The 13,732-nt window shown below is 45.4% G+C and overlaps 1 protein-coding gene across 1 annotated transcript in view; it reads right to left on the bottom strand.

The window, feature by feature from the left end:
• lpxn (leupaxin) overlaps positions 1-8,169 on the bottom strand; it is a 12,066-nt gene extending 3,897 nt beyond the window's left edge. The window contains exons 1-6 of the mRNA XM_072680788.1: positions 8,101-8,169; positions 4,889-4,992; positions 4,148-4,200; positions 1,934-2,033; positions 626-910; positions 31-204 (exon numbers count right to left, since the gene is read on the bottom strand). Of these exons, the coding sequence (XP_072536889.1) occupies positions 31-204; positions 626-910; positions 1,934-2,033; positions 4,148-4,200; positions 4,889-4,992; positions 8,101-8,113 (729 nt within the window). The 5' untranslated portion in view covers positions 8,114-8,169. The remainder of the gene's footprint in view (positions 1-30; positions 205-625; positions 911-1,933; positions 2,034-4,147; positions 4,201-4,888; positions 4,993-8,100) is intronic.
• Positions 8,170-13,732: the final 5,563 nt, after the last annotated feature.

The raw sequence follows: 13,732 nt of genomic DNA, 5'->3' as shown, positions 1-13,732 counted from the left end.
ATATAGTGCTAGAGTTGCAGTGTGTGTTACCTGTAGGATAGCGCCCTTGCAGTACGAGCAGCGCGGTGAGAACAGGTCATGATAGTCGGCCTCACAGTACGGCTTCCCATCCCTCTCGAAGAAGCTCCGCGTCCCCAGTTCCTCTTTACACACCACACACACAAAGTGCTCCGGGTGCCACACCTGACCCAGCGCCGTGATCATCTAATGGGGCAGAGCAGCGGAGACAAAGGTAGTGGTTTGAAACACTTGCTTCATTAGTGCAGGTATAAGAAACACTAAATTGACAAAAGTATTGGGACACTTGTTCATTCCTTTAGAAATAAGGGTATTAAAAAGAGTTTATCCAGCTCCTGTTGGAGTTACTGTCTCTACTGTCCAGAGAGGAAGGTTTTCTACTAGATTTTGTAGGAGCATTGCTGTGAGGATTTGATTGCATTCAGCAACAAGAGCGTTAGAGAGGTCAGGCCACCTCATCATCCCCAACTCCCCAACTCATCACCATTAGTTCTTCCACTGCTCCACAGCTCAATACTGGTGGGCTTTATAACACCCCTCTAGCCCACGCCTGGCATTAGGCAGCATGGTGCCAATAGGTTCATAGGCTCATTCTCGTTCTCATTACCTTCCCAGCAATGCATTTGCCGCAGGAGGCGCAGTGACCTTTGGCCGCCGTTTGCACGCCCATCTTCTCCATGTCTGAGCTGAGTGACCCCAGCAGGTCATCGATGGCATCAATGTTCTTCGACATCTGCTTCTGCACTGCTGTGTCTTTCTGAACGCTGTTGGTGGTGTCGTTTCCCACCTGTTGTTTTCCTCCAGCAGTTTCATTCTTGTCCTCAGGCTTCTGGTCCTTTACTGTCTTCTGAGAAAGTGGTGGTGGGTTTGTTGGAGGAACCTGGTCTGGAACCTGAGAGAGAGAGAGAGAGAGAGAAGTAAGAAATAGATTTGGATGGAAATCCAGCCTCAAAAAGTCTGTTTTTACTGTTTGTACGCTGTTCCTCCCTGCCAGACTCAAGACCAGCTGGTCTCTGATGGTCAAGGTGGTTGAAAAGCTTGGCACCCAGGGCACCTAGCTTCTAACCACCATTGCATATGTTTTCATTTGTTTGATAAATCTCAGTCATTTGGTCAACCAGTTTGATCAGACTGGCCAATCAGCTTGGTCAAACTGGTCAACCTGGTCATACTGGTTAACCAGCTTGGCCATGCTGCTCAACCAACTTGCTTATACTGACCAAACAGCTTGGTTAAGATGGACAACCAGCTCTGTCCTGTTGGTTAACTAGGTTGGTCAAACTAGCCGATCAGCTTAGTCATATGGTCATCCAGCTTGGTCATACTGGTTTACCAGCTTGGTCATGTTAGTCAAACCAGGTTGGCCATGCTGGTTGACCCACATGGTCAAACCAACAAACTCAAGTCATACTGGTTTATCAGTTTATCATGTTGGTCAACCAGGTTGGTCAGACTGGCCAATCAGCTTAGTCATACTGGTCAAACAGTTTTGCCAGCTTAGTCATACTGCTCAACCAACTTGGTCATACTGGTTTACCAGCTCAGTCATGTTAGTCAACCAGGTTGGTCATACTGGTTGACCCACATGCTCATCCTGTTTGACCATCCAAACCATCAATCTCAAATGAAAACATATCCTATGCTGGTCAAGAGCTAAGTGATCTTAAAGATGTCAGCAGCCATACTAAGTCTAAACATTGTCTGCAAGCCTCTGTGCAGGTCAGCGGTTTGGCATGACGGTTGATAAACAGTCCTGGACAGGAAAAGCCATTCAGCCATCAGTCCAGGAGGTCACTGGGCCTGTACTGCCCTCCTGTGGGTCCTCAGTGTAAGTGCAATGCATTAAACTGCAGATGCTCTCTGCACTACATCTGCAGAGAGTTCAGCTGAAGGTCACCTGGGTAGTGAAACTCACCTCCAGCCCCAGTCCCATCAGCTGGTTCATTATGGAGTCCAGTTCTCGACAGGCCGTTCCCGGACTCATCATTTCAGCTTCTACTGGGGCAGGCACCTCACTGAAAACGCAGGATACATATTTGTGTTATTTCAGACAATCAGAAAAGTGAAAAATATCACCTGAAAATATGTTTAGGTGGTTGCTATGGCATTGCTAGGCGGTTGCTATAGTGTTGCTACGTGGTTGCTTGGATGTCGCTTGTTTGCTGCTATGGATTATGGTATCCCAGATGGATGCTACAGTATTCTTAGGTTGTTGCTAGATGCTATAGTGTTGCTTTGGTGTTGCTTAGTGGCTGCTAGGGTGTTACTAAGAGGTTGTTATGATGTTGCTACATGGGTGCCATGGTGTCTCAGGTGCTTAGTGGCTGCTGGATTGTTGCTTGGTGGTAGATGGACAGTAGCTGTTGTATCTTAGGTGGTTGCTATGGAGTTGCTTGGTGGTTGCTAAGCGCTTGCTATGGAGTTGCTCAGTGGTTACTAGGGGGTTGCTGAGCAGCTGCTATGTTATCACAGGTGAATGCTAGGATGTTGCTGAGTGGTTGCAGTATAATGTGCAATCATGATAATATCTCAGCTAGACATATTAAATCATATCATATAAATCACTGGTTTATTATTATTGTTTTATTATTTAATTACTGTCATCATCATTTTTATTACTATTATTGTTATTATTATTATTTATTGGTGTCATCATTTTTTATTCCTATTATTATTGTTGTTGTCAATATAGATTTTTTTACTGTCATCATCATTTTTATTATTATTATTATGATTATTATTACTATTATTATTATTATTATTATTATAACAAACTGCTATTGTTATATATGATTGGCAAAAACTGTCTTAATGTAATACATGTGTTAATTTGTTATTATTATTATTATTAATAATAATAATAATAATAATAATAATAAATACAACAATAATAATAGATCACAAATATTAACAATAAACTACTGATTTTAAAGACATTAACTGTATCATATGCTTGTTTGCTTGTTTACTTATATCCACCTATATCTTATATCTGGCCCTGTTACAGTCAAAAGCATAGATAGCAGTCAGGCTGATGTAGCAGATACTGTACTGAAGGAAAAGTACACGTGTGCACTGTTTCTAAATCTTACTCAGTTAAAATTGGAAGAATAGTTGGATTAAAAAATAAATATATAAATATTATATACTAGCACCACAAGAGCCCACAGTCTTCTCTGAAAACCCCCAACTAGCCCAGACTAGTGAATCAGCCACATCTGAAGTCTTTCAATAAACAGTGCGTTTGTGGGCAGAACTGCTCATTGCAACATGCAGTTACTGTATACCAGTATACAGGCACTTCAATTTACATGATTCAAATGAGTCAAATAGTTGCAAGTGAATCAACACAGTTCTGACCAACAAGAAAGGAGCGGTGTTGATGAAGTGAGGCAACCGTGAGCTTTTCTCATAGTACTTCAGCATGCTCCTCATATTCAACTGTGGCACAGTGGGAACTGGGTACTGTTCAGAATTAAAGCCATTACCAGCAAATGACTCTTCAAACGTGATTATGAGTGATTATAGGAGCGATGCATGGATTAGCTTGTGTGAATGGCCTATGGAATCTACATCATCATCATCATCATCATCGCCATCATCATTTTCATTCATTAAACACCTTTCACAGTAAATGTACATATTTATAAAATATGTGAATGTCTAATATTTACACACTTAAATGTTGCTAGGTGGTTGCTATGGTATCCTAGGTGGCTGCTAGATGGGTGCTATAGTGTTGCTATGTGTTACTCTGTTATTCCAGGTGGTTGCTATGGAGTTTCTAGATGCTTGCTATGGTATCCCACGTGGTATGGTGCTGCCATGGAATAGCAGATGCTAAGCGGTTGCTATGTGTTTGTTATGGAGCTGCTTGGTGGTTGCTAGGATATTGATATGTGGTTGCTAGACAGTTGCTATGTTATTCCAGGTGGTTGCTGGGGAGTTGCTACGTAGTTGCTATGATGTCGCTAAGTGGTTGCTAGGCAGTTGCTAGGGTGTTGCTAGGTAGTTTAAACACTTAAATAAACACAAGAAACGGCTTTTTCACCAAACAGCGACACACTGCAACAACAGAAGTGACTCAGGCATCCTGCTGATAAGACGGGGGTAAGGGGCGTCGTCTTACCTGTACACATTTTTAGCACCGACCTGTCCCGACCCAGCACCTGAGGACTGACTCTGGAGGCACAGAGAGAGAGAATTACACATTTACACTACCACTCACTTACTGAAGACCTTACTTTGTACATGCACTCACTGGCCACTTTATTGGAAACCCCTACCTTACACTTGCATTCACTGGCCACTTTATTAGAAACACCTACCTTACACTTGCACTCACTGGCCACTTTATTAGAAACACCTACCTTACAGATTCACTCACTGGCCACTTTATTAGAAACACCTTCCTTAGACTTTCACTCAGTGGACACTTTATTAGAAACCCCTACCTTACACTTTCATTCACTGGCCACTTTATTAAAAACGCAGACCTTACATTTTCACTCACTGGCCACTTTAATAGAAACACCTTCCTTACACTTTCATTCACTGGCCACTTTATTAGAAACACCTTTCTTACACTTTCACTCAATGGACACTTTATTAGAAACACCTACCTTATACTTTCACTCACTGGCCACTTTATTAGAAACACCTACCTCACAGATTTACTTACTGGCCACTTTATCAGAAACTCCATTTACTATTAAACTGGTGAAAGTAAAGTGGAAGTATGGAGCCTAATGTAGTAATTGAGTCACATTCAGGATCAGTCTGAATGGTATCTGAGGACACACTGATATTTCTGTAACGTCAGTATCTCCTGCGGTGGAACTGCTTCAGTGAAATCTGATCTTTGCAGTACCTGTACAGACACATTCACAGAGGTGCTGAGGGCGAGGGTCAGAGGAGGGGCCGGCGCAGGAGAACTTTTCACAGAGCTCTGGGCTAACTCCTCTAACAGTATATCTGCAACACACAGAGCCTTCATTATAACATGCAGCTCATGTTGAAGAAAACACACAAACACACTGCCTTCATGCTTACCACTATCTAATATATATACTGTCTAATATATCATAATGAGATATTAGCTACAAATAATGACAGAGAAAGTTAAAATAATCAGATACTAGTCAAAATCCTGAGATAAAAGGTCAATGAGTTATCAATTTCAAGTAATGAGATTCTAAGTTGAAATAGTGAGATTCTAAGTTGAAATAGTGAGATTCTAAGTTAAAATACAGAAGTTCAAAGTTGAAATAGTGAGGTTCTAAGTAAAAAAAAAAGATTCTAAGTTAAAATAAAGATATTCTGAGATGTAATAATGATATTCCAAGTTAAAGAAATAAGATTCTAAGAAAAAATGACAAGATTCTAAATCCAAATAAAGAAATTCTAAATAAAAATAATGAGATTTAAAGTTGAAATAATGCCATTTTAAATTCAAAGTTAAAATAAATAAATTCTACGTTAAATTATTGATATTCTAAGTTAAAATATTGAGATTCTCAGCTGAAATAATGAGATTCTAAGTTAAAATGCAGAAGTTCTGAGTTGAAACAATGACATTTTAAGTTAAACAAGAAATTCTTATTGAGTTAAAATAAGAATATTCTAAGTTTGAAATTAGAGGCTCTAGGTTGAAATAGAATTCTCAGCTGAAATAATGAGATTCTAAATTAAAATGCAGAAGTTTTACGTTGAAATCGTGACACTTTAAGTTAAATAATGAGATTCTAAATTTAAATAATTAATTTCAAGTTAAAATAATTAAAATCCTATGTTGATTTTGAGCTTTAATAGTATATATGATTATGCTTAACTAATTCAAATAGAAAAGGCTTATCTTGTCCTTCCCAGCTGTCGTACAAACACACGTATCAGCAGAACACAGAGTAACTCGGCCTTTATGACAATGAAGCTAAGCAACCTCAGTTAACCCAGAAATAGGGAATTTCAGGCAGAGGGTCCATAACACAAGTAAAAAAAAGTGTATATGCAAAGGGACGATGCCAGGAGCCAATGGGAACAAACCGAGTCTTACTCAACCAGGTTGCTCTGACCAACCAGATGTTTATCAAGTCATTCTGACACGTCGCTGCATTTCACAAAAGAGGCACACTCAGCTTCACTGAGCTACAGGCCTTTTCTCAAACATCAGCCAGGGAGGCACGATGAGCACCGACAGCAGACGGCGTGTTTCTCCCGTAACTGGACAGAGGCGTTTTGATATCATGTCGCAGTGGTTTGCTGAACTGCAGTTACAGTAACTGAAGGCGGTGTGTGTGTGGCTGGGCTGTGGGCCTGCATCTTCAGAAGCTCGTGAGGAAGTGAATCAGTGTTTTTACATTGCGACCATCGCAACGGATGTGAAACACAGAAAAACAACTAAACGCTGAATGTCAACCCTCTGCTGATATAAGGAGAGAGTGGCTGTTTGTAGGATAAGTGCTCACTTTTACATGATGGTAGAATTCCAGAAAACGAGTCTCTCTAACTCAACTCTCATTCTCTGGAATTGACACACCCTGATTCCACTGAACAGACACTATCTCCAGCATCGCTGTTCATGCGATACAATATAATGAACATGTATGTTTGCATCTAACATGAGTTAACATTAGTTTGAACCTCTACTGCAGATCTTATTCAAATATTTTAATATATGTATGCAAAAAATATATATATACAATAATAAAACATTGTTTAATAAAGGAAAAATAGAGAACCGTAAAGGTGATACATTGCCGTAATACATAAGGTATTATATATTCAATATATTACATTGTGGCCTATATCATAGTGTGGCCTCAGTATATTATTTTGTAGTCACAAAAACATATTACATATTCAGTATATATGTATTCGATTTATATATATATGTGTATATATATATATATATATAAAATATGTAATATGTTTTTGTTGCTACAAATTAATGTATTACGACCATATAATAATATAGTAAGGCCGCACTATAATATATTATGGCCACATTATAATAAATAGTACCTTTTTTGCAAAATATAATAATGTTTATTATTATTATTATTATTATTATATGTTGCTACATATAATAATAATAATGTTTTGAGGCCATAAGATAATATGTTGAGGTCACCAAAAAATGACACCACAAGAAAATATAACAGGCCATTAGATAATATATTAAAGCCAAACAATATAGAGATAACATATCAAGGCAATAAGATAATATATTATGGCCACAATATAGTATGTTGAGACCATGAGATTGCATTTTAAGGCCGCAAGATAATATATTAAGGCCACAACATAATAGATCATGAGAGAATATATATAGAAAATATAAATAATATTAATCCCAAAAGATCATTTCCCTGATAAGATTTTTATAGATTGTTATTTTTGTGGCCTCAATATATTATCTACCAGGCTTTATGTCATTCCATCTTGTCAAGTCATTATCATGTCACCTCAGTGCTCCATAAAGAAGTAGAAAAGAGTTCAGTTATCACTAAAACACATCAAACACCTTTTCAAGGAATGTTCAACTTCCCATTTAAAAATAAGCAGCATGCCTCCACCAACCCACAGCAGCTCCTGATGATGAATAGACGCCAAAATAGACGCCAGACGCCTCAATAAAGAATATTTTGATGATTAGACTTATTGTGCTTTATAGTTTCATGTTTCATCTATTTTGATTATAAGTGGCTATAAGTGTTATAATATAACTCTTTCTTGAACGTGTACAATCAACTATTTATTTTATGGCACCGACTTGATACTTTGTCAGTTTTAGACAGGTAAGTTCTTGCCTGGTTTAAATCCTACAGACCACTTTTAATTTGTTTGTCAAAATGGGAAAGTTTTCCAAATATAGAATAGTACAACATGGTGTGCCACAAGGCTCCATTTTAGGGCTGTTACCATTCTCCCTTTTCAAAGCCTCTAGGACACACGTTCTGCTCTCTGAGGTGTAGCTTCTGCAATATCCTTACAAATACTTCAAATATACTGTAAAATATAGTGTACAGTTCAGTTAAGCCTCTAAAGTTTAGCATCGTAAAGCAAATCATATGAATTGCTTACCAAGTTCGTCCATGATGAGGGGCTTATGATCATGTGGTATCACTTGATTTTGGTATCTACAGGGTGAACTCACCACCGACACTGTTTCCTTTTTCCTGTGCTCTTACAACTATTGCATACTGCACCACTTCCTGATTCAAAGTTTCGTAATGTGACAGATGGGTGTTACAGTATTACCTTCCCTTGCATCTGGTTATTTATTGATTTCAGTAGCTTTAATGTATTTTTATTTGGTACAATAGGAATGATCATACAGGGTTATTCCGTATTTTGCATTAGCAGAATTAAGCCCGAAGCATGATCAATTCACCGCTGTGCTTAACAGTTGGAGAGGTATTATCACCATAAAATACTATTCTGAGGCCACAAGATAATATATTGAGGTCTCAAGATAATATACTCAGGCCACATGATAATGTATTGGGGCCATGAAATAATCTATTAAAGACATATGATAATATATTGAGGTGAAGAGATAATGTATTGAATGTATTGAGGCCACCAAATAATATAATGAGGCCACAAGATAATATATTGAGGCCATGAGATAATATACTGAGGCCACAGGACAATACTTTGAATATACTAGATAATATATTGAGGCCACAAGATAATATATTGAATACACAAGACAATATTTTGAGGCCACAAGATAATACTTTGAATATACTAGATAATATATTGAGGCCACAAGATAATATATTAAGGCCACAAGATAACATATTTGTCAGCCCTCGCTCCCCCCCAGGGGCGGCTTCGGGCCGCGGTCCACGGGCTCCTTGGGACTTTTCAGTCAATGTTGGGTTGATTTCAATGTTCACGTACTTTCTGTTCCTCCCGTTGGTTTTTTCACTAAGGACTTTTATGTTGACAGCGGTCACAGTAAGGCGCCATGTTTTATGTTTATGTCCGATTTGTTTCACCTGAGTGCTGGGGTACAAAGGGAGCAAACGCAGATGCCTCGGCGCCGAGAATTACTCTTGCGATGCCAAGCTGTAAGGTTGGCTTCATGTTCTGGAGACTTCTAGTTTGATTTGTCCCCTCTCGCTTTGCTCCCGGACTGCTTTCCAGCCTCAGGTGGTTTTCCAGGTTTCTCCCCGTTTCAGTTGTCACCTGTTTGTTTTCTGTTTCTGTTTATTGGACCCTGTACTTTGCTGCCTCGTTTTGTTTATGTTTGTTCATTTTGGTTTGGTCATTAAAGCCTGTTTCTCTGCATTGCTCTGTCCCTGCGAGTGTTCCCTTGTCTCGCCTAGCCAGCATGACAGAATTCCTGGCCGACACCCTCCGAACAGCGGGGATGGACGCCTTGGATCACGCTGTTCGCGCCCAAGGTCAATTCTTGGGGCAGCAGCAACACACTCTGTTGAGCGTGTCAGAGACTGTGGGCCACCTGGCGCAGCAACAGGTGGGCCAGCAGCACCAAGTCACCCAACTAGTGGGTGACGTTCAGGGGCTCACGAATCTAGTAAAGACTTCGTTGGAGCCTGCTAGCTCTCCCCGTCCCGTCTACACACCCCATAGCGCGTATCCGGTTGGCAAACCGGATACGTACAGTGGCAATCCGGAACTTTGCGAGGGGTTCTTGCTTCAGTTTGAGGTCTTCTTTAAGAACTCCCCGACCGGCACTGACCAGGCGAAGATCGCCTTCATAGTATCCCGGCTCGCAGGGAAGGCTCTGGATTGGGCCACTGCCACCTGGAGGGAGCTTAGCGAAGGATCCCTCTCGGAATACCTTAAACATTTTAAGGCGGTGTTTCTACACCCCCGAGAGGGACTCACCAAGGGCGACCTGCTGCTGCGCAGGGAGCAGGGCTCCCGGTCGGCGGCTCAATACTCCCTGGAGTTCCGTACTCTGGCGGCAGGGAGCAGATGGAATCAGCCGGCCCTCTTGGCCCTGTTTCGTAACGGGTTGAACCCCGGCTGGACCAGCTCCTAGGTCGCCCTACTCACCTCAGACCCCACAGAGCTGGGGGATCGGTCGCCTGCCCCAAGAAGCAGGCCAGCCAAGGTGCGCCAGGGAGTATAGGACTCTCCAGTTCAGCGGGTACGGCGGCCCATGCCTCACCAGGTACACCGGAGAGTGAGCCCATGGAGGTGGGTCTCGGCCGCTTGGCACCGGAGGAATGCAGTTGTAGGACCAGAGAGGGGCTGTGCTTCTACTGCGGGGATGCGGGGCATCTCCGCATCACCACCCTGGACGGGCAGCCCATAGGTCCTCGCCCCATTACCCACGTGACCACTGGGGTCCACCTAGCCACGAGTTTCCTGCACCAGGAGGAGGCCTCACTGCTGGTACTCCCGGCCTCCGAGCATGCTCTGATACTAGGTCTGCCATGGCTTAGTAAACACAACCCTCACATCTCCTGGCCAGACAGGGAGATAGTATCTTGGTCCTCGTATTGCCGCACACACTGCCTCAATCTCGCCCCCCTTAGCGCCGGGTCCACCTCGGTGGAGAGCCCTGAACTGGAATCCCTAGTCGTCTTGCCGTCCGAGTATGAGGACCTTGCTGATGTCTTCTCCAAGTCTGGTGCTGCTAAGCTTCCCCCCCACCGCCCGTATGACTGCGCCATCGACCTAGTAGAGGGAGCGGTCTTGCCTAAAGCACGAGTTTACCCCCTCACTAGGGAGGAGGAACGGGCGATGGAGGATTATATCGACGAAGCCTTAGCACAGGGGTACATCACACCGTCTAAGTCTCCCGTAGCGTCAGGGTTTTTCTTCATTCAGAAGAAAGGGGGGGGTTGAGGCCGTGTATAGACTACCGGGCACTTAACGCTATTACCAGGTGCTTCCCCTATCCCATGCCGTTGGTCCCGTCTGCCCTCGAACAGTTGCGGGGGTCCCGAGTGTTTAGCAAGCTGGATTTGCGCAGCGCGTATAATCTCGTGCGGATCAGGGAGGGGGACGAGTGGAAGACGGCGTTTATGACCACCAGGGGGCATTACCAGTATCGGGTCATGCCGTATGGCCTAGCCAACGCCCCCTCCGTCTTCCAGTCATTCATTAATGACGTCCTGAAGGACTACCTCGGACGATTCGTGGTGGTCTTTCTGGACGACATACTGGTGTACTCCCCCGACCTGGTCACCCATGTGCGCCACCTCCGCCTGGTCCTGGCGAGACTCAGGTCCCACCTGCTGTTTGTTAAACTAGAAAAGTGTGTGTTCCACGTGCCGGAGATACCTTTTCTGGGTTACATTATCAGCGAGCGGGGGGTTCTTATGGATCAGGCAAAGGTTCAGGCGGTCCTGGATTGGCCGACACCAGGCTCGGTCAAGGAAGTACAAAGTTTTCTAGGGTTTGCAAACTTCTACAGGAGGTTAATTCGAGACTTCAGTAGTTTGGCAGCGCCCATCACGTCATTGCTTAAGGGAGCCCCGCGGCGCATCACTTGGACGCCGGCCGCGGAGGACTCGTTTCAAGCACTCAAGCGTGCTTTCACGTCGGCCCCGTTGTTGCGACACCCCGATCCCCGTAGGCCATTCGTGGTGGAGGTGGATGCCTCCGGTACAGGGGTGGGGGCCGTCCTGTCACAGAGACAGGAGGTAAGCGACCGCTTACACCCCATTGCGTTCTATTCCAAGAAGCTCACAGGAGCAGAGAGGAACTACGGGGTAGGGGATCGGGAGCCCCTGGTGGTTAAGATGGCGCTGTCCGAGTGGCGTCATTGGTTGGAGGGAGCTGCCCACCCATTCCTAGTCCTTACCGACCATAAGAACCTCGAGTATCTCCGGCAAGCTAAGTGTCTGAACCCCAGACAAGCCAGGTGGTCCCTGTTTTTCGCCAGGTTCCAGTTCCACATCACGTACAGGCCGGGCTCCCGTAACACTAAGGCGGATGCCCTCTCCCGCATCCACCAAACAGCGGAGGGGGGGGAGGTCGACCCGGTACCCTTGTTACCACCTTCGGTCTCAGTCGCGGCGATTCAATGGGACCTAGATACGGAGATAGCCGAGGCGCTGTCCCGCACCGTCGTTCCCACGGTGTGCCCCCCAGACAAGGTCTACGTACCGAGCACGTTCCGGGAGAGGCTCATTGGCTGGGCCCACACCTCTCCAACGGCCGGCCACCCAGGTGAGACCCGTACTTTCCACCTACTGGCGGCCAAGTACTGGTGGGAAGGGATGCGGGCAGACATTCACCGTATAATTGCTTCATGTAGCACCTGCGCCCTGTGCAAAACCCCCAAGACTCTCCCTTCGGGGAAGCTCATGCCTCTGCCCGTCCCCGACCGCCCGTGGTCTCACCTGGCGGTAGACTTTGTCACGGATCTGCCCGAATCCGGGGGTTACACGGTGGTGATGACGGTGGTGGATCGTTTCTCGAGGGGGGTTAAGTTCATCCTGTTCCCTACGTTGCCCACAGCCATGCAGGCAGCCCAAGCCCTGGTAGACCACGTCCTCCGGAATTTCGGAATCCCGGAGGACATAGTATCCGACCGAGGGGCCCAGTTCACATCCCAGGTGTGGGGTGCATTTTGCGAGCACCTGAGGGGTTAGTGTAAGTCTTTCCTCGGGATACCACCCTCAGACCAATGGCCAGTGCGAGCGCACTAACCAGGAGCTGGGGAAGTTTCTGCGAATCTACTGTCACGACTACCCCAGCGACTGGTCGCGGTATCTGGTTTGGGCCGAGATGGCCCAGAACTCGCTGAGGTGCGCGACCACTGGCCTCACCCCCTATCAGTGCATGTTAGGCTACCAACCCCCGTTGGCCCCTTGGACTGCTGCGGAGACCCAGGTACCAGCAGTAGATGCATGGATGCGCCGCAGCGAAGCCGTCTGGGCCAAGACCCATCAGCACATCCAGACCTTCCTGCGGCGCTACAAGACACAGGCCGATCGGAAGCGTGGGGAGACCCCGTCATACGCGCCCGGAGATCGCGTATGGGTCTCCACACGGGACATTTGGACTGGTCTTCCGTCTCAGAAACTGGCAGCTAAGTACATGGGTCCATTCGAGGTTGTCAAGCACATCAACGAGGTTTCTGTTAAGGTTCATTTACCCCCACACTCACGTATACATCCTGTGTTTCATGTTGCGCAGCTCAAGCCTGTGGTGTCTGGGCCCCTGGACGAGGCCACCCCGGCGGACACGCCGCCGGAGCCTGTAGAGGTGGAAGGGACTCCCGCTTACACGGTCCGGCGACTACTGGACTCCCAACGGCGCGAGGGCCGACTGCAGTATCTGCTGGACTGGGAAGGGTATGGTCCGGAGGAACGCTCCTGGGAACCGGCTAGTAACGTCCTGGACCCGGCATTGGTCCAGGAGTTCCATGAACGCTGTCCGGACAAGCCGGCTCCCAGGCCTCGCGGTCGCCCCAAGAAGTCGCAGGCCCCCGCCCGTGGAGGGCTCTCCAGTCGGCAGGTGCCACGGCCCATCTCGTCGGACCGAGTGGGCCCGCTCCCAGACGTTCTGGGTTCTCAGGCATCTGGCCGGCGACCGGGGCGTCCCGTAGCCTTCCTCCCCCCCGTTTGATTTGTCCCCTCTCGCTTTGCTCCCGGACTGCTTTCCAGCCTCAGGTGGTTTTCCAGGTTTATCCCCGTTTCAATTGTCACCTGTTTGTTTTCTGTTTCTGTTTATTGGACCCTGTACTTTGCTGCCTCGTTTTGTTTATGTTTGTTCATTT

Source organism: Salminus brasiliensis, chromosome 6, assembly GCF_030463535.1.
Source record: "Salminus brasiliensis chromosome 6, fSalBra1.hap2, whole genome shotgun sequence".
Taxonomy (NCBI): domain Eukaryota; kingdom Metazoa; phylum Chordata; class Actinopteri; order Characiformes; family Bryconidae; genus Salminus; species Salminus brasiliensis.
The sequence above is the reverse complement of the archived record's forward strand: the minus strand, read 5'-3'. Positions and strand labels throughout refer to the sequence as shown.